We start from the raw sequence: 16,324 nt of genomic DNA on the forward strand, positions 1-16,324 counted from the left end.
TAAAATTTTAAATCGTATCATCTCCATATCTTATTTTTATATCATATATGTATCATGTTATTATTTCGTATTTTAGATTGTCAATTTTATCCATGTTATTATATAACTATGCAACAAGATCACCGATAAGATATTATATTTTTCTATTAAACATGAGTATTTGAATGGGCTCAAGAGTTTGCCAAATTTGTATTAGCTTAAAACGTGTACTTTTGAATCTCTAAGCTATTCTTTCCAAATTGGTTTTTTTTTTTAATTGCATGTATACATAGTGAGAAAATTCAAAGAATAGAAGTATTGAAAACTTGAACTGTTATCTCCTAAAAACGAATAGCAACCATTAAATCAAATCTGATACATTCCATTTGACAAATAGTCATATAAGCTTGTTGAGGAACTACCAATCCAACCAAATTAACACATGTTTTTTTTTTCACATACAAACACATTATTACCTCAACTTTACCCTCTTGTCGTGATCTAAATCACAAAAACGTGACATCAATTATACTCTTATGTTAACTACGCTAGCTCTGAATCATGATTTGACAATGATACGTGCCAAGATTTGAACCATAGGCCCCCTATATGTTGGAGAATCATTCATTTAAATGCTTAAGTGGACAAGTAACATTTATCTATCCTTAACATATACTGTATTTACTTCAATAATGCTGAATATTCTTAAGCTTAAACCTATGTAATATTCATCCAATCCAATAGGCAATATATATATAGTCGTGATTAATTATATAACTCCCAAGTTGTATCAAAATTTGGAAGTGTCTCAAGCTCAAAACACAGCAACTTGATCTGCAACATGTCTCAAGATCTGCGAACCCAATGGCTGAAACTATGGCCCACTAAACTGTTTAGTGTGGGATCGACCCATCGTTTCTCCTAATGTGTCATTATATATATACATCAACTTCAAAGGAATTTGCTTTATAAAATCACCAAAGCATTTCAGCCAAATATTGACTTGTCGGATGAATGTAAGATCACGTGGTCTCTAGTTAATGACTCATAGAATGTGATGAATTGATTGTGACCAATGGAACTTGACGAAGAATAGTTTTGATTAATCATAGAGGGGTGAAAAATAATCATACCGACATGAAAAAAAATATCACTATTTTCTGGACAATATTTGTCATTGAGAATTGCAAATGGGTCAACATGTTTCCCTTTTGCTTCCTCAATTTTTCTCAAGGAAAATCTCAAGTGTTGAAGGAAATTGGATCAACTGTTTTGTCAAAATATTATTAACTAAATCCTCTTTGAGTAATTAAGATATATATAAATCATATTTACTTTCACTTCTCATTCACAAAATTGATTCTTTCTTCCTCTTTATTGCTGAAGAAAATGCAAATTAGGAGACTCTAGCTGTAATCAATTACTGATGCAATGATAGATTGGATATGCAAACAAGGCAAGCAAATTGCTTGCCTAATTAATCAATAAATTTTTGTTCACTTCACATACAACTCAAAATCTAAAATAGCTATCCAACTTTTGAAATTGTTTTTGTTTCTTGACATGATCATGGATAGGCAAATTTAATGACCGTGAGTGAATTGTTAAATATAATTAAGGGGCCAGAAATTAATTATAAGGGATCCTTAGTTTGGGATAATACATATTGAAAGTATAACTAGTGGAAGACTTGAATAATTAATATTCCTTAACAATAAAAAGGACTTCTAAAGGAGTTCATAGGAGAAATGATTCGGGGTGGTTAAATCTTTCCTTATAAGAAACACAATATTCTCAAGGAACTTGACCACACTTTAAAAAGAAGATTTAATTTCCCCTTAATCAAACCCACAAAACAAGACTTAAAGTAGAGAGCAATTCCTTTTTCTAATTGAGTAGACGCTAGCAACAAGTATAGGATCCTAATTACAAAAAATAATAATGATAATAATAAAGAAAAGTGGAAACATTTTGAATCTTTTCCAACGACTTGGAGCAAAAGGGAAGCTCGGATAAGTGCCCTACAAATCCAGAGAGACTAGTGATTGAAAGAAATTTGTAGATTTTGACAAGAACCCATTAACATTTTTTTTTGCTTTTCTCTCATTCCATATGAATTTTTTTCCTTGGTTTCACTTTCTTTGCATTCCACAATTTTATTCTCTTTCAAATAAAGGTAGAAATGATTAATCTGGGATGGGAGGGCGGGACTGGTCCCACAAACCTTAAGACATACTCAATCCAATCACAATGGAATATGGTTCTCCTTTTTGGGAGGTCAAGGTAAAAAAGGATGTAGGCTCCCACCTAACAGGAGCACTTTGCCCCACTCTCATACACTAATTCAAGCCTTTTTCTTTCATTTCGTTCATACCCTATTACTATTAGCTAGTACCAGTATTAAATACTTTTCTTTCTTTTTCTTCTTTTTTTTCCCCTATACTAGTACTATAATTATATATTTGAAATCCCTTTTTTAAGATTAATATAAATTGAAATTCATAAATTTGATTTATTCTTTTTTTACCATAAAATAGAAAAAAAAATAAAAACATTGGTATAAAGTAGTATAATCTTAAGTGAGATAAGTTTAGGCGTATAGAAAATAAGAAAAAAAATTCTAATGTACATCAAGGGATGTAAATTCCTCATTAAATATATGGTCATAAATTATGGTACAAAAATTGGTAAACCAGCCTGCCTTAATTAATCAACTTGGAGGGAGGTGTAGTATCTTATTTAGTCTCGGATTATCATATAATCTCGAGTCAACTCAAATTGGGCTTTAGGTTTAGCTCATTTGATTTTGGATTTAAATTTTGGATTGCTTTGAACTTTAAACTCAAAATATTTGTAATTATCTGTCTTACTTTATTTCAAGAGATAAATCATTATGATTGATTTTTAATTGAAATTGAAAGATAAATTTATTGAGTTTAAAATTGAAATTAAGAGAGATAAATGACGAAAATCTCATTCAATTGGATAACATTTTGATCTTAAATTTTATGGAGACTTGAGGCTTATTTAAGCAACAAGGATTACACTACAAAGGAGGAGGCAAAAAATGAAGCATTCACAATCAACCTTTAGCAATGCAATCCAAAGCCACAATCCTACAAACAATTTCACAATTACCCAACTATCCAAAGTCACAATTCTGAAAACAATATCACCATCACCCAGCTCGCCTTCAACCATCGTCCAATCCACTCCAGAACACATCCAATCACCTTTTTCACTGCCAATTCCCTACTGTTGTCCATACCACCAGCAACCACCCAAAAGTTCAACACCAATTCTACTGCAAGAATCTGTGCCCTAATTGAAACCATTATTTTCAGAAACATACCTTCCCCAATGATCAACATAGACATCATACATAGTACCCAAGAAACCACAAACCTGCAGACAGAATCAGTAACCACAATTCACTATTAACACAGAAACCCCAACAGCAATCCTACCAAACCGCACAAACAGTTGAGTAATCCTCGAGCCAAAACTACACCATGATCATCATTGCCTATAAACACAAAAATTATGGCTAGAATTGAAACTCAGGAATCTCAAATCCAACCCTTAACCACACAAAGTTGATAATCCGCAATCGAAAAAAAGAAATTTAAGTTAATATCTAACGATAAATTTACAAATCTAGACGTTATGATAAAAAGGTCCAAATTATCCAATAGGCACTGGTATCCCCTATCCCACAATTGCCATCTCAGTTTTACTTATAGTTATCAGAACTAAACCAGACATTAAACCATTCAAAGTTTTGAATCATTGGATTAATGGTTCAACCACCGAATCAATGGGTCAATTGTCGGTTTAATTAAAAATATTTTAAAAATTCAAAATTTAAACTTTTAAGTAAAGTTATAGTTTAATAATTCAACTATAAAACTATAAATTTTAAGATACACCATAAACTACAAGTTTTAAAATATAAAATTCATAAAATAATTAATTACTAGTTAAAAATGAAATTACTTAACATTTTATTAAAATCATATTTTATATTTTTTTTGTTAGAAATAATATTTATATTTTAATAAATATAATAAATAATTATTATTTATATTTATTAAATATAAATATTATTTATTAATATATAATAATTAATCTTTATGTAATAAAAAAGAAATATCTATATATAAAATTAATAAAAAATATTTTATATTTATATGAAAATTAGTAAAAAGGGAATTAAAATCATTTTATATTTTTTTATATGAATGTAGATTTTTTTATTAATTTTACATATATACATTTTTTATTAATTATTTTTTTATCATGGTCAAATAATTAATCATTTTTATTAATATTTTATTTTTTATTAATTTTATAATTATTTTTAATTATAGTATCAAGTAATAAAATTTTTGGTTAGATCTTTTTTTTTTAATTACTTTTTTTTATACATGTATAAATTTTTTTACAATATCATTATCCACATATCTCAAAATATGCCAACATATTATTAATATAAGGATATAAGGGCTTTGATAGTAAAAAATAAAAATTTGAGAGCTTATTTAGATGAAATAGTAGTATAACGATTTAATTAGATTATTTTGAATACTTGAAGGTTTTTTTCATATTTTATCTATATTTATTAGTTAGTATTGAACTAATTCGGTTAAAAAAAATTCACTCGATTTACTGGTTATTATATAAACCATCGATTCATAATGATTTAAAATGATTTAATTGTAAAATTGATCTAATTACAAAATCAAACCAATTTAAATATTAATTTATCAGTTCATCCGATCAAATCGACAGTCCAATCCGATTTTGATAACTATGGTCTCACCATAGTAATTTTGCTTGCTCAAATAATGTAAACTCAAAAACCCATATAAAGAATTCAGGTGTTTTCCTCTAGAATTGGTGATATGAATTTTAAAGGTTTTTTTCTTTCCCTTTTGATAAACAATCCTAGCAATAGCAATGTTGCTTAGGGAGGGGGTGTTTTAATTTGGTTGTTGTCATTAAGAACGGGGTTGCTAGTTTATAACAATGTGGGGTTCATTTGAAATTTCTTGCTTTCAAAATCTTCCCAACTGCTATAAGAGCTAAATCAGTAAGTCTGGCATTGGGCTCTAAATTCCGAGGCCTAACTCTGATCGTTTGCAAGTGGGTTGAAAAGGGTTTGTATGACCCTGTTTTGAACATAAATTTGGAGCAGTGCTACCAGGGCCCATTATTTGTGAATATAGCTATCATCTATGAGGCTAATAATATGCGAGAGAAAGAAATGTAAAGGTGATTTGTGGTTGTGTTCCAAGATTGGTGGAGAATATTTTAGTTCAGAGATATCACTATCTTGGGATGTACTTGTAGTTGAATAAAGACAATCATCTAACGAGGATTTAGAAAAAATTGTCCTAAAGATTCCACACCCGACACCAAAAATGAAATTCACATGATTGATGATAAACTTGTGAAAATGCTTTTTTACTGGATTCTTAAGTTTTCTTCATTTTTCTCCCTTTTCTTTCTTTGGGTACAATTCTCTTCATCTTCTTGTGAAAAAAAAAAAAAAGCTTTTAGGCAGTAGCAAAAATAGGAGTTAACTCATGGGTAGTATGATATCCTAACATTTGGCAGGAAGCCAAAAATAAAAAAAGTTGGCAGAAGAACGAAATATCAAGTAGCAGTTTTCATGCTTCTTCATCCAAATTCAACTTGTGGCTGAAATTAGAGATCCAAAATTATTAAAACCGGATGATTAACTGTCTCTTTAAATTTCCTAAAGCTTAAACTATTTATAAATTTTTTTAACTAATTGTTCTCTATCGCGAGACATTAATCATGTTCGTAGGTATAAATAAGGAAATACTAGTACTAACCACTCTATTTGGGTGCATAGAAGATCGAATCGAACTAGCCTACTAGAGACAAAATCCCAGCTTATCTTTCAAATCTTTGAATTCACGATCAAACAACACGTTAATTAAATTTCAAATACCAGGCACATTGACACGACAAAAATCTATATTGACATGTATAAAAAGGAAAGTTCACTTTTTGACATTTAGAAACATAGGAAAGAAAGAGTAGAAATCTCAACGTCATGAACGAATGGAACAAACAATGTCCTATCTACTACTGGATAGAATTAGGAAGTATGTGGCAACCATGGCATTGTCGCAACTTGCTGGGGATGGACTAGTTGTAGAAACAGGTCAGTAAGTGGTCCATCTTCCCACAGAGTACCCTAGTACTTGCCGCAATTGCTTCGATTCGGATGCAACAGAAACGGTCCATTCCACGACCCCAGGTGAAGTAACAATACCCTCCTCCATGGCCCCTTTGCTCCCCACAAGTTTCAAAACAACAACAGCCGAAAACGCCGTTGGTGGCTTATGCCCCCAACCTCAATACTAAAATTGCAGGCCCAAATTACATTGCAAGTTGCAGCACCCCACAATCCTATAATCCAAAACGATATCGTTCCCAAGCAACATCTACGAAATGTCCGACATCAAACAGTTTCAGGGGCAAGGACTCTAACTCGCAACCAATGAATAGGCATTTCATCCGAATTTGTTTAGTAAATAAGTCTGATATCATTAGAGAAGATGGAATTAATTGGAGACTAACGAAAAAATTTGAGAGAAAAGAAGGGCCTTTCTCTGCATTTTATTTAACTAGTATTACATTGCTATAAAAAGAATAACGAACCTAGCAGGGAAGCAGAAGACTATTAAATTTGAGGAGCCTGCGGTAATGCCCCCTTTCCTCTCTAAGAATTAATTTTGACTAACAGAAACAAATTTACAAATGTTACTAACCCAAGTTCTACTTTTCAGCTTTTGCAGGAAGGTTCTCCTGCCAAAGACGGTAGAACACCCCGGCTTGAGAACCACAAGAATCACTGCACGTGCAATTTGCCCCATTATTGGAGGCCTGCACAAAGAATAAAAATTGTCCTAAGCTTGGTTAATATTAGCTGCTACTCCCCCAATCAATGATTTGGAATTTCAGTGTTGTTAGAACTCCATTAGAGGGAATGAAGTTAGCAAAGTCAGGCTCCAGATGATTCTACAGAGGCAACCCAACCGGATTTCTCATCAGTTTGGAAAATCTGTAACTTCAATCCAATCTGCTTTCTGAATATGTCGGCCCTCTGATTTTAAGGCGCTTTGGCTCAATCTCTATCGGAGGAGGTTCCCTCATGCTCTTTCCTAACTCGTGCTGGAACCTATCATTTCCTTGGTGCTCTTGCTGCCTACTCATTGCTTCATCATTGGCCAACTTCTTGTACTTGATAGAAATGGGAAGGGTCCCTCTTCCAATTCCGTCCTTCACAAAATTTCCTGCAGCTTCTTTACAGTCAGAAGAGGAATTAATATTGCGACTTGGTTCATCATTTCTGTAGCCTTCAGATGTCATTGGTTGCCCACATCTTCCTTCATGTTGGAGTTTCTTTAATCGTTTGAGCCCCTGTTCGAATGAACGAGAGCACATGGAAAAAACAAAATGAGTCCCACCAACGAAGTGAAAGGCATTAATGATTGCAAAACACAAAATGATAGGGTAATAGTGAAATTGAAGCAAATCGCTACAATGGTCGAAACATCATTAACAGCTGTAACCAATTCTAGCATCATAGTTTCTTGAATTTCAATGGGCAAATTACTTGCCAATGATAAGTCAAAAGTTATTGCTGTGAAGTGGCTTATTATAGTCAAATAACTTTAAAACTAGCACTAAGAAATCAGATTAACTTTCAACTTTTGACTAAAAAAAATAGTTTTTAATTTTAGTAATTTTTTGAAAAAGCACCACTAAAGGTTAAGTTTGCAAATTTATAACAAACATAGGAAATTAACTTTGGAATGCCATAGCTATACCTGGTGTTCAGACTTCTTTGATGACATGGTGTCATTCCCATTTCTTTTCTCAACCTTCAATAAGGAAGGTCGCTTAACCCTAAATATCTCTGAATCAGAATTATCACTGTCTTGATCCACTACAGACCTACTCAGCGGTTCATGAACATTGCCCTGGTTGATACCGGCACGATCTTCATGTGACAAACAGGATACAGTCGATCCATATGTATTTTGTGAGACTTCTTCAGAGAACCCTTTACCATTAGTGTTTCCTGGGTTAACTAGCCCCTGTAATGTATAGAAATATACAAATACAAATGTTCACTTAGTGCAGGACCAGCAGCTCAAGTAGATACATAAACATTATAATAATTCATGAGGCGGATTAACACATTGATACTCAACAGGCAGAAAGCTGGATCTTACATTTTTTGATGAGGATCCATCTTGCTCCACAAAAGAATAGAGAGTTGATGCAGCAAAAGAAGAGAAAGCATCTGTCAGTTCAGGTCGAAAATTACCAGTGTTACAGCTCATTGTAGGCTGCCGTTGTTCTAGTGGATGACCCATAGTTGTAGTTATTGCAGCAATCTCAGGATTCAAGACAACATTAACCTCACAGTATGGAAAGTATCCATCCTCTACATCAGTTTGGAACTTATTTGACAGTGGATATGAATACAAGTCATCACCATTTTCAGCTTGTCGCTCAATCTCTTCTGATATGGCATCTTCTTGCTCAAATTTCTTGGCAGCAGCTTCCATCTCTGCAATGTCATCCCTCAAGAAAAGACCATGATAGCTCCCACATGGGAAGTCAAGTGACTTAATATCTGCACAAGGTAATCAGGGTCATCATAAGACAAAATTACATATCAAAGGGAAATTACCAGAATAATGCAGGATGTGAGAAAGGTTACCATGTCGCAGGCAAACCGGATGCAAGTAACAGCTGCAGCTAATGAAAGCAACATAACAGTCTCGTTTGCATAAAGTGCAGATAATGGTTCCATAAGAATTTGGAGATACACTGGTGCATGCCCTTGATTTCATGACAGACCAACGCGCCCAGTGCAGAAAACGCATCAGCTTTACAAATGAAACCTTAATGCAATGATGAGAGGTCAAGTCTGCTAATGAATAATCCAAGTCTTCCAATTCTAAACTAGTATAAAGAAGCATAGCTTCTTTGCACAGAAGTTCCTCATGAGGAAGAAGAGGCACCCTGTTAAGAAGTGCATAACGCAAGCTTGCTACAGCCCCCAAAGGAAACCAATCATCAATAGCAAAGTTCACAGCCTCACCGCAGTTGAAACCTGAATGATTACAATTAGAAACATATTCATGAATTCTGCAAGAGGGAGTAAAAACAACTTCAACAGAAATATGCCTTACCGTGACTGAATCCAGCATGATATGCTCTTGGAAAGGTAACTACAAACTCTCCAGGCTTCTGCACAGCCTTGTAGACAGGGACATCATGTTCCAACAAAATATTTGGAGGAAATAATGTTGTTTTACCCAAAAGCACATCAAAAGCTCCATCTTCACCACCCATTGATAGGATATCATTAGTGTACACATGTTCCTTGACAACCTTTTCAAAATTTAAAGCAGCATGACCAGGTGTGCCATACCAAGTTTTTGAAGCCCCACAGTGATGATAATTAATGCTGCCACAAAAGAAGAAAAGGATTATTAATTACAGATATAAAGAAAGCAAAAAACTGAAAGAATTCAATGTTTGGTAACATTTACCTATACAAATAATGATCCTCCACATGCCAAGCAAACATACTAAATAGCATTCCTATGTAAAGCATGGGGTCGGTTACTCCCTGAAACAAACAGTAGTTCAATAGAATAGAACCATACATGTGAGCAGATCATCTCTCTGCATGTATAAACTGCCAAAATTGATAAGGAAATTTTGATCATTTCATTACCGGAATTGCTGTTTCAAGAAGACGCAAAATGGACTTTGTCAGCCGTGAGAGTTTCTGAAATCAAATAAAAATAAGTTTGTAAAACCAATTGAATCTCAATCCAGAACAGGTGTAGAGCCAATCATAATAGGATTAGTACCAAATATTGGTTCCTCAATTCCATTATCTCTCTCTATCCAAGTCAACCTTGAAGTTATTAAAATTCAAAAGAATTGTCGAAATGCTACATCCTTACTTTATCTAAATAATATTGATAAATAATAAAATAAATAGTTACTTTCACAGGTACAACAAACCTTGACAACTTTGTGATTGAATAAAGAGTATCAACCCTGTTCGACCTCATGGAACCAGTTTGCAACAGGAAACATTTAAAAGATCACCAAAGCCCCTATTAATTAGACAGGAAAGGACATGATTTATTCCACTACCATAGTGACTGTTAAGTGGCCATTGTCTCTCTTTTAAGAATATATATTAAGGCATATGATCATTATAGGTGGATAGTTTCTCCTAGGATTAAGTTTTAAGACCACATATAAACTATAATTTATACCGGACAGTCAACTAAAAGACCAGTCTTACTAACAGGAGATAATCTGTTTGGCAAAGTTTTTTGGCAGGAAAACAGATCATAGTTCTTTGTTGTACAACAATGACTTCTCCTGAGGCATGAGTATAACTTGTAGTGCCAACCACCACTGGGGCTTTGATTTCATGCCAACACATGAACATCTAAACTTTTTACACTTTATGACGCAGAGAGTTGAGAAGGATCAAAAGATAGGCCAGAAGACCAGTCTCTCAACCATAAATCTACAACAAATACATGAATATACAATAAAATGACCCAAGAGCCAAGAATGGGATAATCAGCTGTGCAACACTAGCAATTTTACTTTTCTAAAATTTCACTATCATGATAAAATTAAGAAAACAGACCTCTACAAGAAATGATTTTAAAAAGATAAGAAATCTAGAGAGATGATAGTACTGAATTCAACACCTTTAAATTCCATTTGCTAGTTCCAAGCGGGTCACTGGGAGAAGAAGAAAAAGCACTACCCTCAACGTCACAAGCATATTCAACACTTTCTGTCTTCCCACAAGCAATTTCATGCCAAAATTCTTTTTCCAAGTATGTAGCAGGAAGACAACCAGCACTATAATATCTACGAGCAAAAACCTTGTTCGCCATTTTCTCGAAATCACGAAATGTATAATTTCTGAAAAGTCATGCTAACATTCAAAACCAGAAAAATACTGAAGACACAAAATAACATTTATTTCAAGTGAGAAAGCTCACTTTCCACTCATGAAAAACATGACTCTATCCTCAATATCCCACTCAGCAAGACGAAGAGGCTGTACTCTAGTTGTGAACTTGAATCCTACTTTCTCCTTCATCAATACAACTCCAGCCGGAACAGTAGCACTTAAAGGGGAAATAATCTTGCATATACCTGAGAATTAAGGGGCACATATTCAAAATGCTTCAGTATTTATTTAATTAAAAAAAAAGCAAGGCAATTTTTAGAAAATTTCCTTCAAAATCCAAACATGTATATCAGTTCTTCAGTTGGTTTTTTAATGTAATATCTTTAGATGGAATAAAAGTAATACTAGGTGCCATACAGCTGTTTGAAAAGACCAATTTCACTGTAGCAGTCTATCACAGATGATCAACATTTCTTCCAAAATACTGCTGAAATATATGAGCCTGATAATTAATTCAAAATAGATCAACTTATTCCCGTCTATAAATTTGTGTAACAAAATGTATTAGTGCAACTAATAGAAAAACCTTTCACTATAGAGTGTAGCAGTGAAGACAAGTGGCACCACAAAGATAAAACAGCACTCGGAGCTTTTCTATTTCTACTACAGATATTTAGTCTTCCCTTCATAAAATCATTCAGTCACTAGAAGAACAATATTTTAACAAAACTTCTATCAAACAAAAAGTTAAAGGCACCAATGCCTCGTGAAAATGCATATGAAAGCATAAAACATAATATGAAACCGTTCTATTTCTCTATTTCTACTTTTCTTTTTGGTTATATTCTCCATTCCTTTAACCAGGGTTGGAGAGAGGGCGACAGGGGTTGGTGTTGGGGTTCGGAGATGGGAAGTATTAAAATTGTTATAGACAGAGGCTAAGAGCACAGAAGGTGTTACCATATCTTGAAGCTTCGGGAGCTATTTTCTGCAAATAAACCAAAGGATCTTCAAACTCTTCCTTTGTAGGGCAGTATACAGGGCATTCTGGAATTTTTTCAGTCCATTCTAGATCACTAGTGTCAAACTTATCAACCTTGCGCTTTGACAAAACGTCCTTCTCACTTGAAGCACCATTTGATCTAGAAAATGATTCAGTCTTCCCATGTAACCTCATTCCACATGATGCTGAAACTCTCAAAGCATCCCCTCCACTTCTAGCCATCATGTTTGTGACACTCGATGTCCCAGAGAGAGTTTCTGATTTTATTCGTTGAAGCCTTTTACGCTTCAACAACTCGAGCTCATTTTTTACCTCTTCGGATAAACGCACCCTTCCTTCACCCTAGCAAAAGAAGCAGAGAAACAAATTAAAAAAAAAAAAAAAATCATATGCCGGTATATAGAAGCAAAGATAAAAGCAGACTTGAGAAAATATGTAATGATACTACAAAAGCAGCCACAACATTCCCCACATACAAAGTTAAATATTTCTACTTTTCAATTGTATCAGCACTTAATTGCCATCCAAGTGACCTCCAAACGAGTCCATGCAGCTACAATATTCATAACACATTAAACGCTCACAGCCAACACCATTAATTTACAAAGTTTTCACTAAGATAAAGCTATATTAGTTCAAACTCTGCGACAAATTAACTACAATAAGCTTGACCTATGGAAGCCATAGATTTCAACAGAGGTCTTAACAGAACAAAATTTGTCAACACTCGTGTTTTGTTTGCAACACTGCGAAAAATAAGTATAAAATAAAAAATATTAAAAAACCTATTCTAGTCAAAACAATAAAAGATATTACAAGTCAGGGTAATAAATCAGGTAACAAAATTATGATGCAAAGGCCCAATCCAGTTCATGCATATAAGAACAAACTACAGCACAATAAAAGTTAATGAGAAAGCATCTACACCCAGGCTTCAATCACCATCACTAGACTAGACTCTCGATCCAGTAATTAATCTAATAGGGGAAACAAGTTCGTTCTTAAATGATACAGTCAAAAGGATAAATTTGGAAACAAGCATAAACATTTATAGCCCAAAAACTGAGAATGTGAAACCAAAAGCCGACAACAATCTGAACAAGGATAATTTCTAAAGCATGCCTAAGACAGATGGTTGACTGAATCTAAATCAAATAAACACCCCCAAAACTTTCCATTAAATCGTGAGTCAAAAGGTTTACGACCAGTTGAATTCATTGTATACCATATGCCGTAAATGTAAAGTCAAAATTTGAGTTAATTACAGAAACCCATGTTGAATCTCAAGTCAAAACCCAGACAATTTCAACAATAATACACGGTATTACCAGATCAACTTTTTAAAATAAAAATAGTAATAATAAAATAAAATTCAATAATAATTTTAATCTTATCCACAAAATTTAGAAACGTAGTCAAAACAAACTCGAACTCAAGAATGAAATTCAACTGACGTAAATTATTTCATTAATAGACAAAGGAAGCATCCATCTTCTCCACGAAAAGCCCTCGATAAAAATATGTGAAATAAGGTCTGTAAAATTTTGCATGTGATTCAATGAATGATTAAAAAAAAAAAAGGGAAAAAAACCGTTAAGCAAAATCCGTCTGCTCCAAAATGCATTAAGTTTTCATTGATGAAAATTATTTTTTCTAGATTCAAAAATTAATTTCTATTTTTTTTTCAAAAGACGTACAAGAAATCTAGGAAAAAGAAAAATTACGGAAAATTTAAGAAACAATTTCAGGATTAAAACAATGTTCAAGACCCGTACAACGACTGAGTAAATAAAATCGTAAGAAAGAGATTAAAGATAAAAAAAATTAAAGAAAAATAGAATGAACTCAACAGAAGAATTCATGTACCATCTCATTTCGGAATGGTTCTTTGCACGCCACCGTATTGTCGCAATTCACCGAACGAAACAATCCAAAAAAAGAAAAAAAAGCTCAAAATCAGGAAACACCAAACCCTAGATCACGATCTTCACCATTTACTATCAAACCAAACCATCAAACGTCAACAAAACTCGCCACATTCTCACAACGCGCCACGCAGCCCACCGGACTGGGTCAAAACTCGGAGATCCAAATTCGAGTCAGGAAAGAAAGCTTAAAATATTACAGGAAATTATCAATACTAGATAGATTAGTCGTTACGAATAACCAGAGACTTTCTTCGCCGGGAAAAGAGATGTTTCCCGGCAGAGGAGGCGGTTTTCCGACGAAAGATAACAAAGAGAAACAGTAAATGAGAAATGGAGAGAGAGAGAAAGAGAAAGGAAAAGGGAAGGCTTAGAAAAGCGGAAAAGGACCAAAGGAGGGTAATTTATACGTTTTATACTCAAATATTAATGCTTTAGATGAGCTTTAATATTATTAAACGAAAATATAATTAAGAAACGTTAAATTAAAATATAAATAAAAGTAAAAAAAAAAAAAACATAGGAAAGGATTAAAGAGGAGTTGTGAACGAAAGCGGTGGTTGTTAGGTGGTTCAACCAAACGCTTTGCCGGCCAAAACGCGTTTTTTTTCCCTTCTCTTGCGTTTCGCTCGTTTTTAAGGAACCTTCCGTTTTTATCCCCTTTCCCCTCACTACCCTTGAACAAAATGTTAATTGACAAAAATTAAAAACTAAGTTGGTTTGAATTTTAGTGTTTCCTTCAGGGCCTTTTTGTCAATTCATATAGATTGCATTATCTAATACTTCTGGTCCCTGTTTCGGTCAGAGAAAAGAAAGAATTTGGAAGGATGAATTATCACGTGTACTTAAGCACAGCATCTAAATATGCATATTAATCAAATCCGGCCGTCTATTATACTTAATCACCGACGTTTAACGGTCAAAAAGTAACGTTCTCCGTGAATTCGTCGTCCTATCTGGCATGTATTTGTTGCTTCAAACGGCTGAGTTGTACAATAACTGCTTCACCTACCTTGTACTTAGTTAGGCTACCATAGACAAAAGGAGGGTATTTTCGACTTTCTCCAAGCATTCCTGCATGTTAGTACAAAGTAGCGTGAGATCTACACGTGGCCCAATCAAGGGGACAGGAAAGAGACGTGGCATGAGGAAGGAGCGGCGGGTTTAGGCGCTTTTTGCGTTACCGTAGGTGGTACCAGAACGGCAATCGCTGTCGGTTACAGCAGTTTGTCGCGCGTCCATATGGCCGGCCCAGGCGTTACGCTCTCACGATCAACTCTAAGCTCGTTTAAAAACTTAAAACAACAACAAAGCCACCGTCGTTTCCAGTTGACGGTCAATTTTCTCTCCCTGAACGCTATTGGTTAAATTTTTTACAACAGATATTTCGCTTTTTCGAGTTTTTTTTTTTTCTCTATTTTAAAAGGTTACACGGAGGTTGGTCTAATGATTAGTTTCCACATTCAGCGAAAGCGAAAGTTTGGCGGCTCGGCTTCTACAAACATTCTCATGGTAGTCTCTAGCTCAACTTAGCCTATTTAGCCGGCTTGGATTGTTGTTATCTCGGTCTTAATTAAGCAAAATCGTGAGTATTTTTTTTTTACTTTGATTATTTTTATGTAAAATATTAAAATTTATATATTTATATGATATTTTATATAAAAATTATGTGTTATATTATTATTAAAAATTTAAATTATATTATTTTATATTTTATTATCATATTTATTTTAAATTAATAAATTTATTTTTTAATTAAGTAAAATAGTTGAATATTTGATTTATAATTTAAGTTTTAATCTAATTATTATCCTATCTATCTTTTTTTTTACCGAAATAAACTTTTAATTAACAAATGCATCATTGTTAATTTTCTTTAACCCACTCAAAAGCAGCTTATCGAAGAGAATATTTTCAATTTTATTGGCTAATTTGAAATTAAAGATTTTCAAGAGCCTTTGGAAACAAATCTAACAACAAACCAAATAACTTTGCAGATATTTTACTCAAAATTAAAGAGAATCTGAAAACGTAAAAAGAAAATACTGTACTAAAAAAGATTCTATTAATTGTGTTCACACCACTTACCAAAGTCAATCTGTTTAATACTAATTTACTAAATCAAAAAAACAAAAGCATGATTTTCTTTTTTTTTTTAAATGTTTTCTTTCGGTGGACAATGGCAGGAAAATGAATTTCTGCAAAAATACTTTGGCACGAACTGACAAAAGATCCCTTTTTTATTATTTCAAGTAACTGCCACAATAAAGTAGCCCTTTATCGTACGTTTTGCTCTATATCTTTACTCGACAGTTGTCGCTGGAAGGGCATTGTTGTAAGTTCGTAAACTGGATAAGGTGTTCGTCAGTTGCTTTTGGTAGGAGGAGAGAGCATAGTTAAGAT

At 33.5% G+C, this 16,324-nt stretch overlaps 1 protein-coding gene across 4 annotated transcripts; it reads right to left on the reverse strand.

Annotated features, from left to right (window-relative positions):
• Positions 1–6,582: 6,582 nt before the first annotated feature.
• Positions 6,583–14,440, reverse strand: LOC111275996 (lysine-specific demethylase JMJ13-like). 4 transcript variants are annotated; one of them, XM_022861691.2, is made up of 11 exons: positions 13,863–14,387; positions 11,954–12,338; positions 11,082–11,238; positions 10,782–11,001; positions 9,776–9,829; positions 9,588–9,667; positions 9,225–9,502; positions 8,750–9,145; positions 8,256–8,662; positions 7,848–8,117; positions 6,583–7,437 (listed from the first exon to the last, which is right to left on the reverse strand). In XM_022861691.2, exons 1-11 carry the CDS (start codon positions 13,863–13,865, stop codon positions 7,087–7,089), a joined length of 2,601 nt encoding a protein of 866 aa, XP_022717426.2. In that variant the 5' UTR covers positions 13,866–14,387; the 3' UTR covers positions 6,583–7,086. The 4 variants fall into 4 exon arrangements, with proteins under 4 accessions (XP_022717426.2, XP_089602076.1, XP_089602078.1 ...); XM_089745950.1 differs by lacking the exon at positions 13,863–14,387 and adding an exon at positions 12,473–12,814; XM_089745951.1 differs by lacking the exon at positions 6,583–7,437 and having other exon boundaries at positions 7,975–8,117; positions 8,351–8,662; positions 13,863–14,440.
• Between the last annotated feature and the right edge of the window lie 1,884 nt (positions 14,441–16,324).

Source organism: Durio zibethinus, chromosome 17, assembly GCF_047325235.1.
Source record: "Durio zibethinus cultivar Kanyao isolate XHJ-2024 chromosome 17, ASM4732523v1, whole genome shotgun sequence".
NCBI lineage: Eukaryota > Viridiplantae > Streptophyta > Magnoliopsida > Malvales > Malvaceae > Durio > Durio zibethinus.

Excerpts from the sequence above, each read along its gene's own strand:
- LOC111275996 (XM_022861691.2), bottom strand. Across the intron at positions 8,663-8,749 it reads TCCGGTTTGCCTGCGACATG|ATATTAAGTCACTTGACTTC; the intron begins GTAACCTTTCTC and ends TACCTTGTGCAG. Across the intron at positions 7,438-7,847 it reads CAAAGAAGTCTGAACACCAG|GGGCTCAAACGATTAAAGAA; the intron begins GTATAGCTATGG and ends TCATTCGAACAG.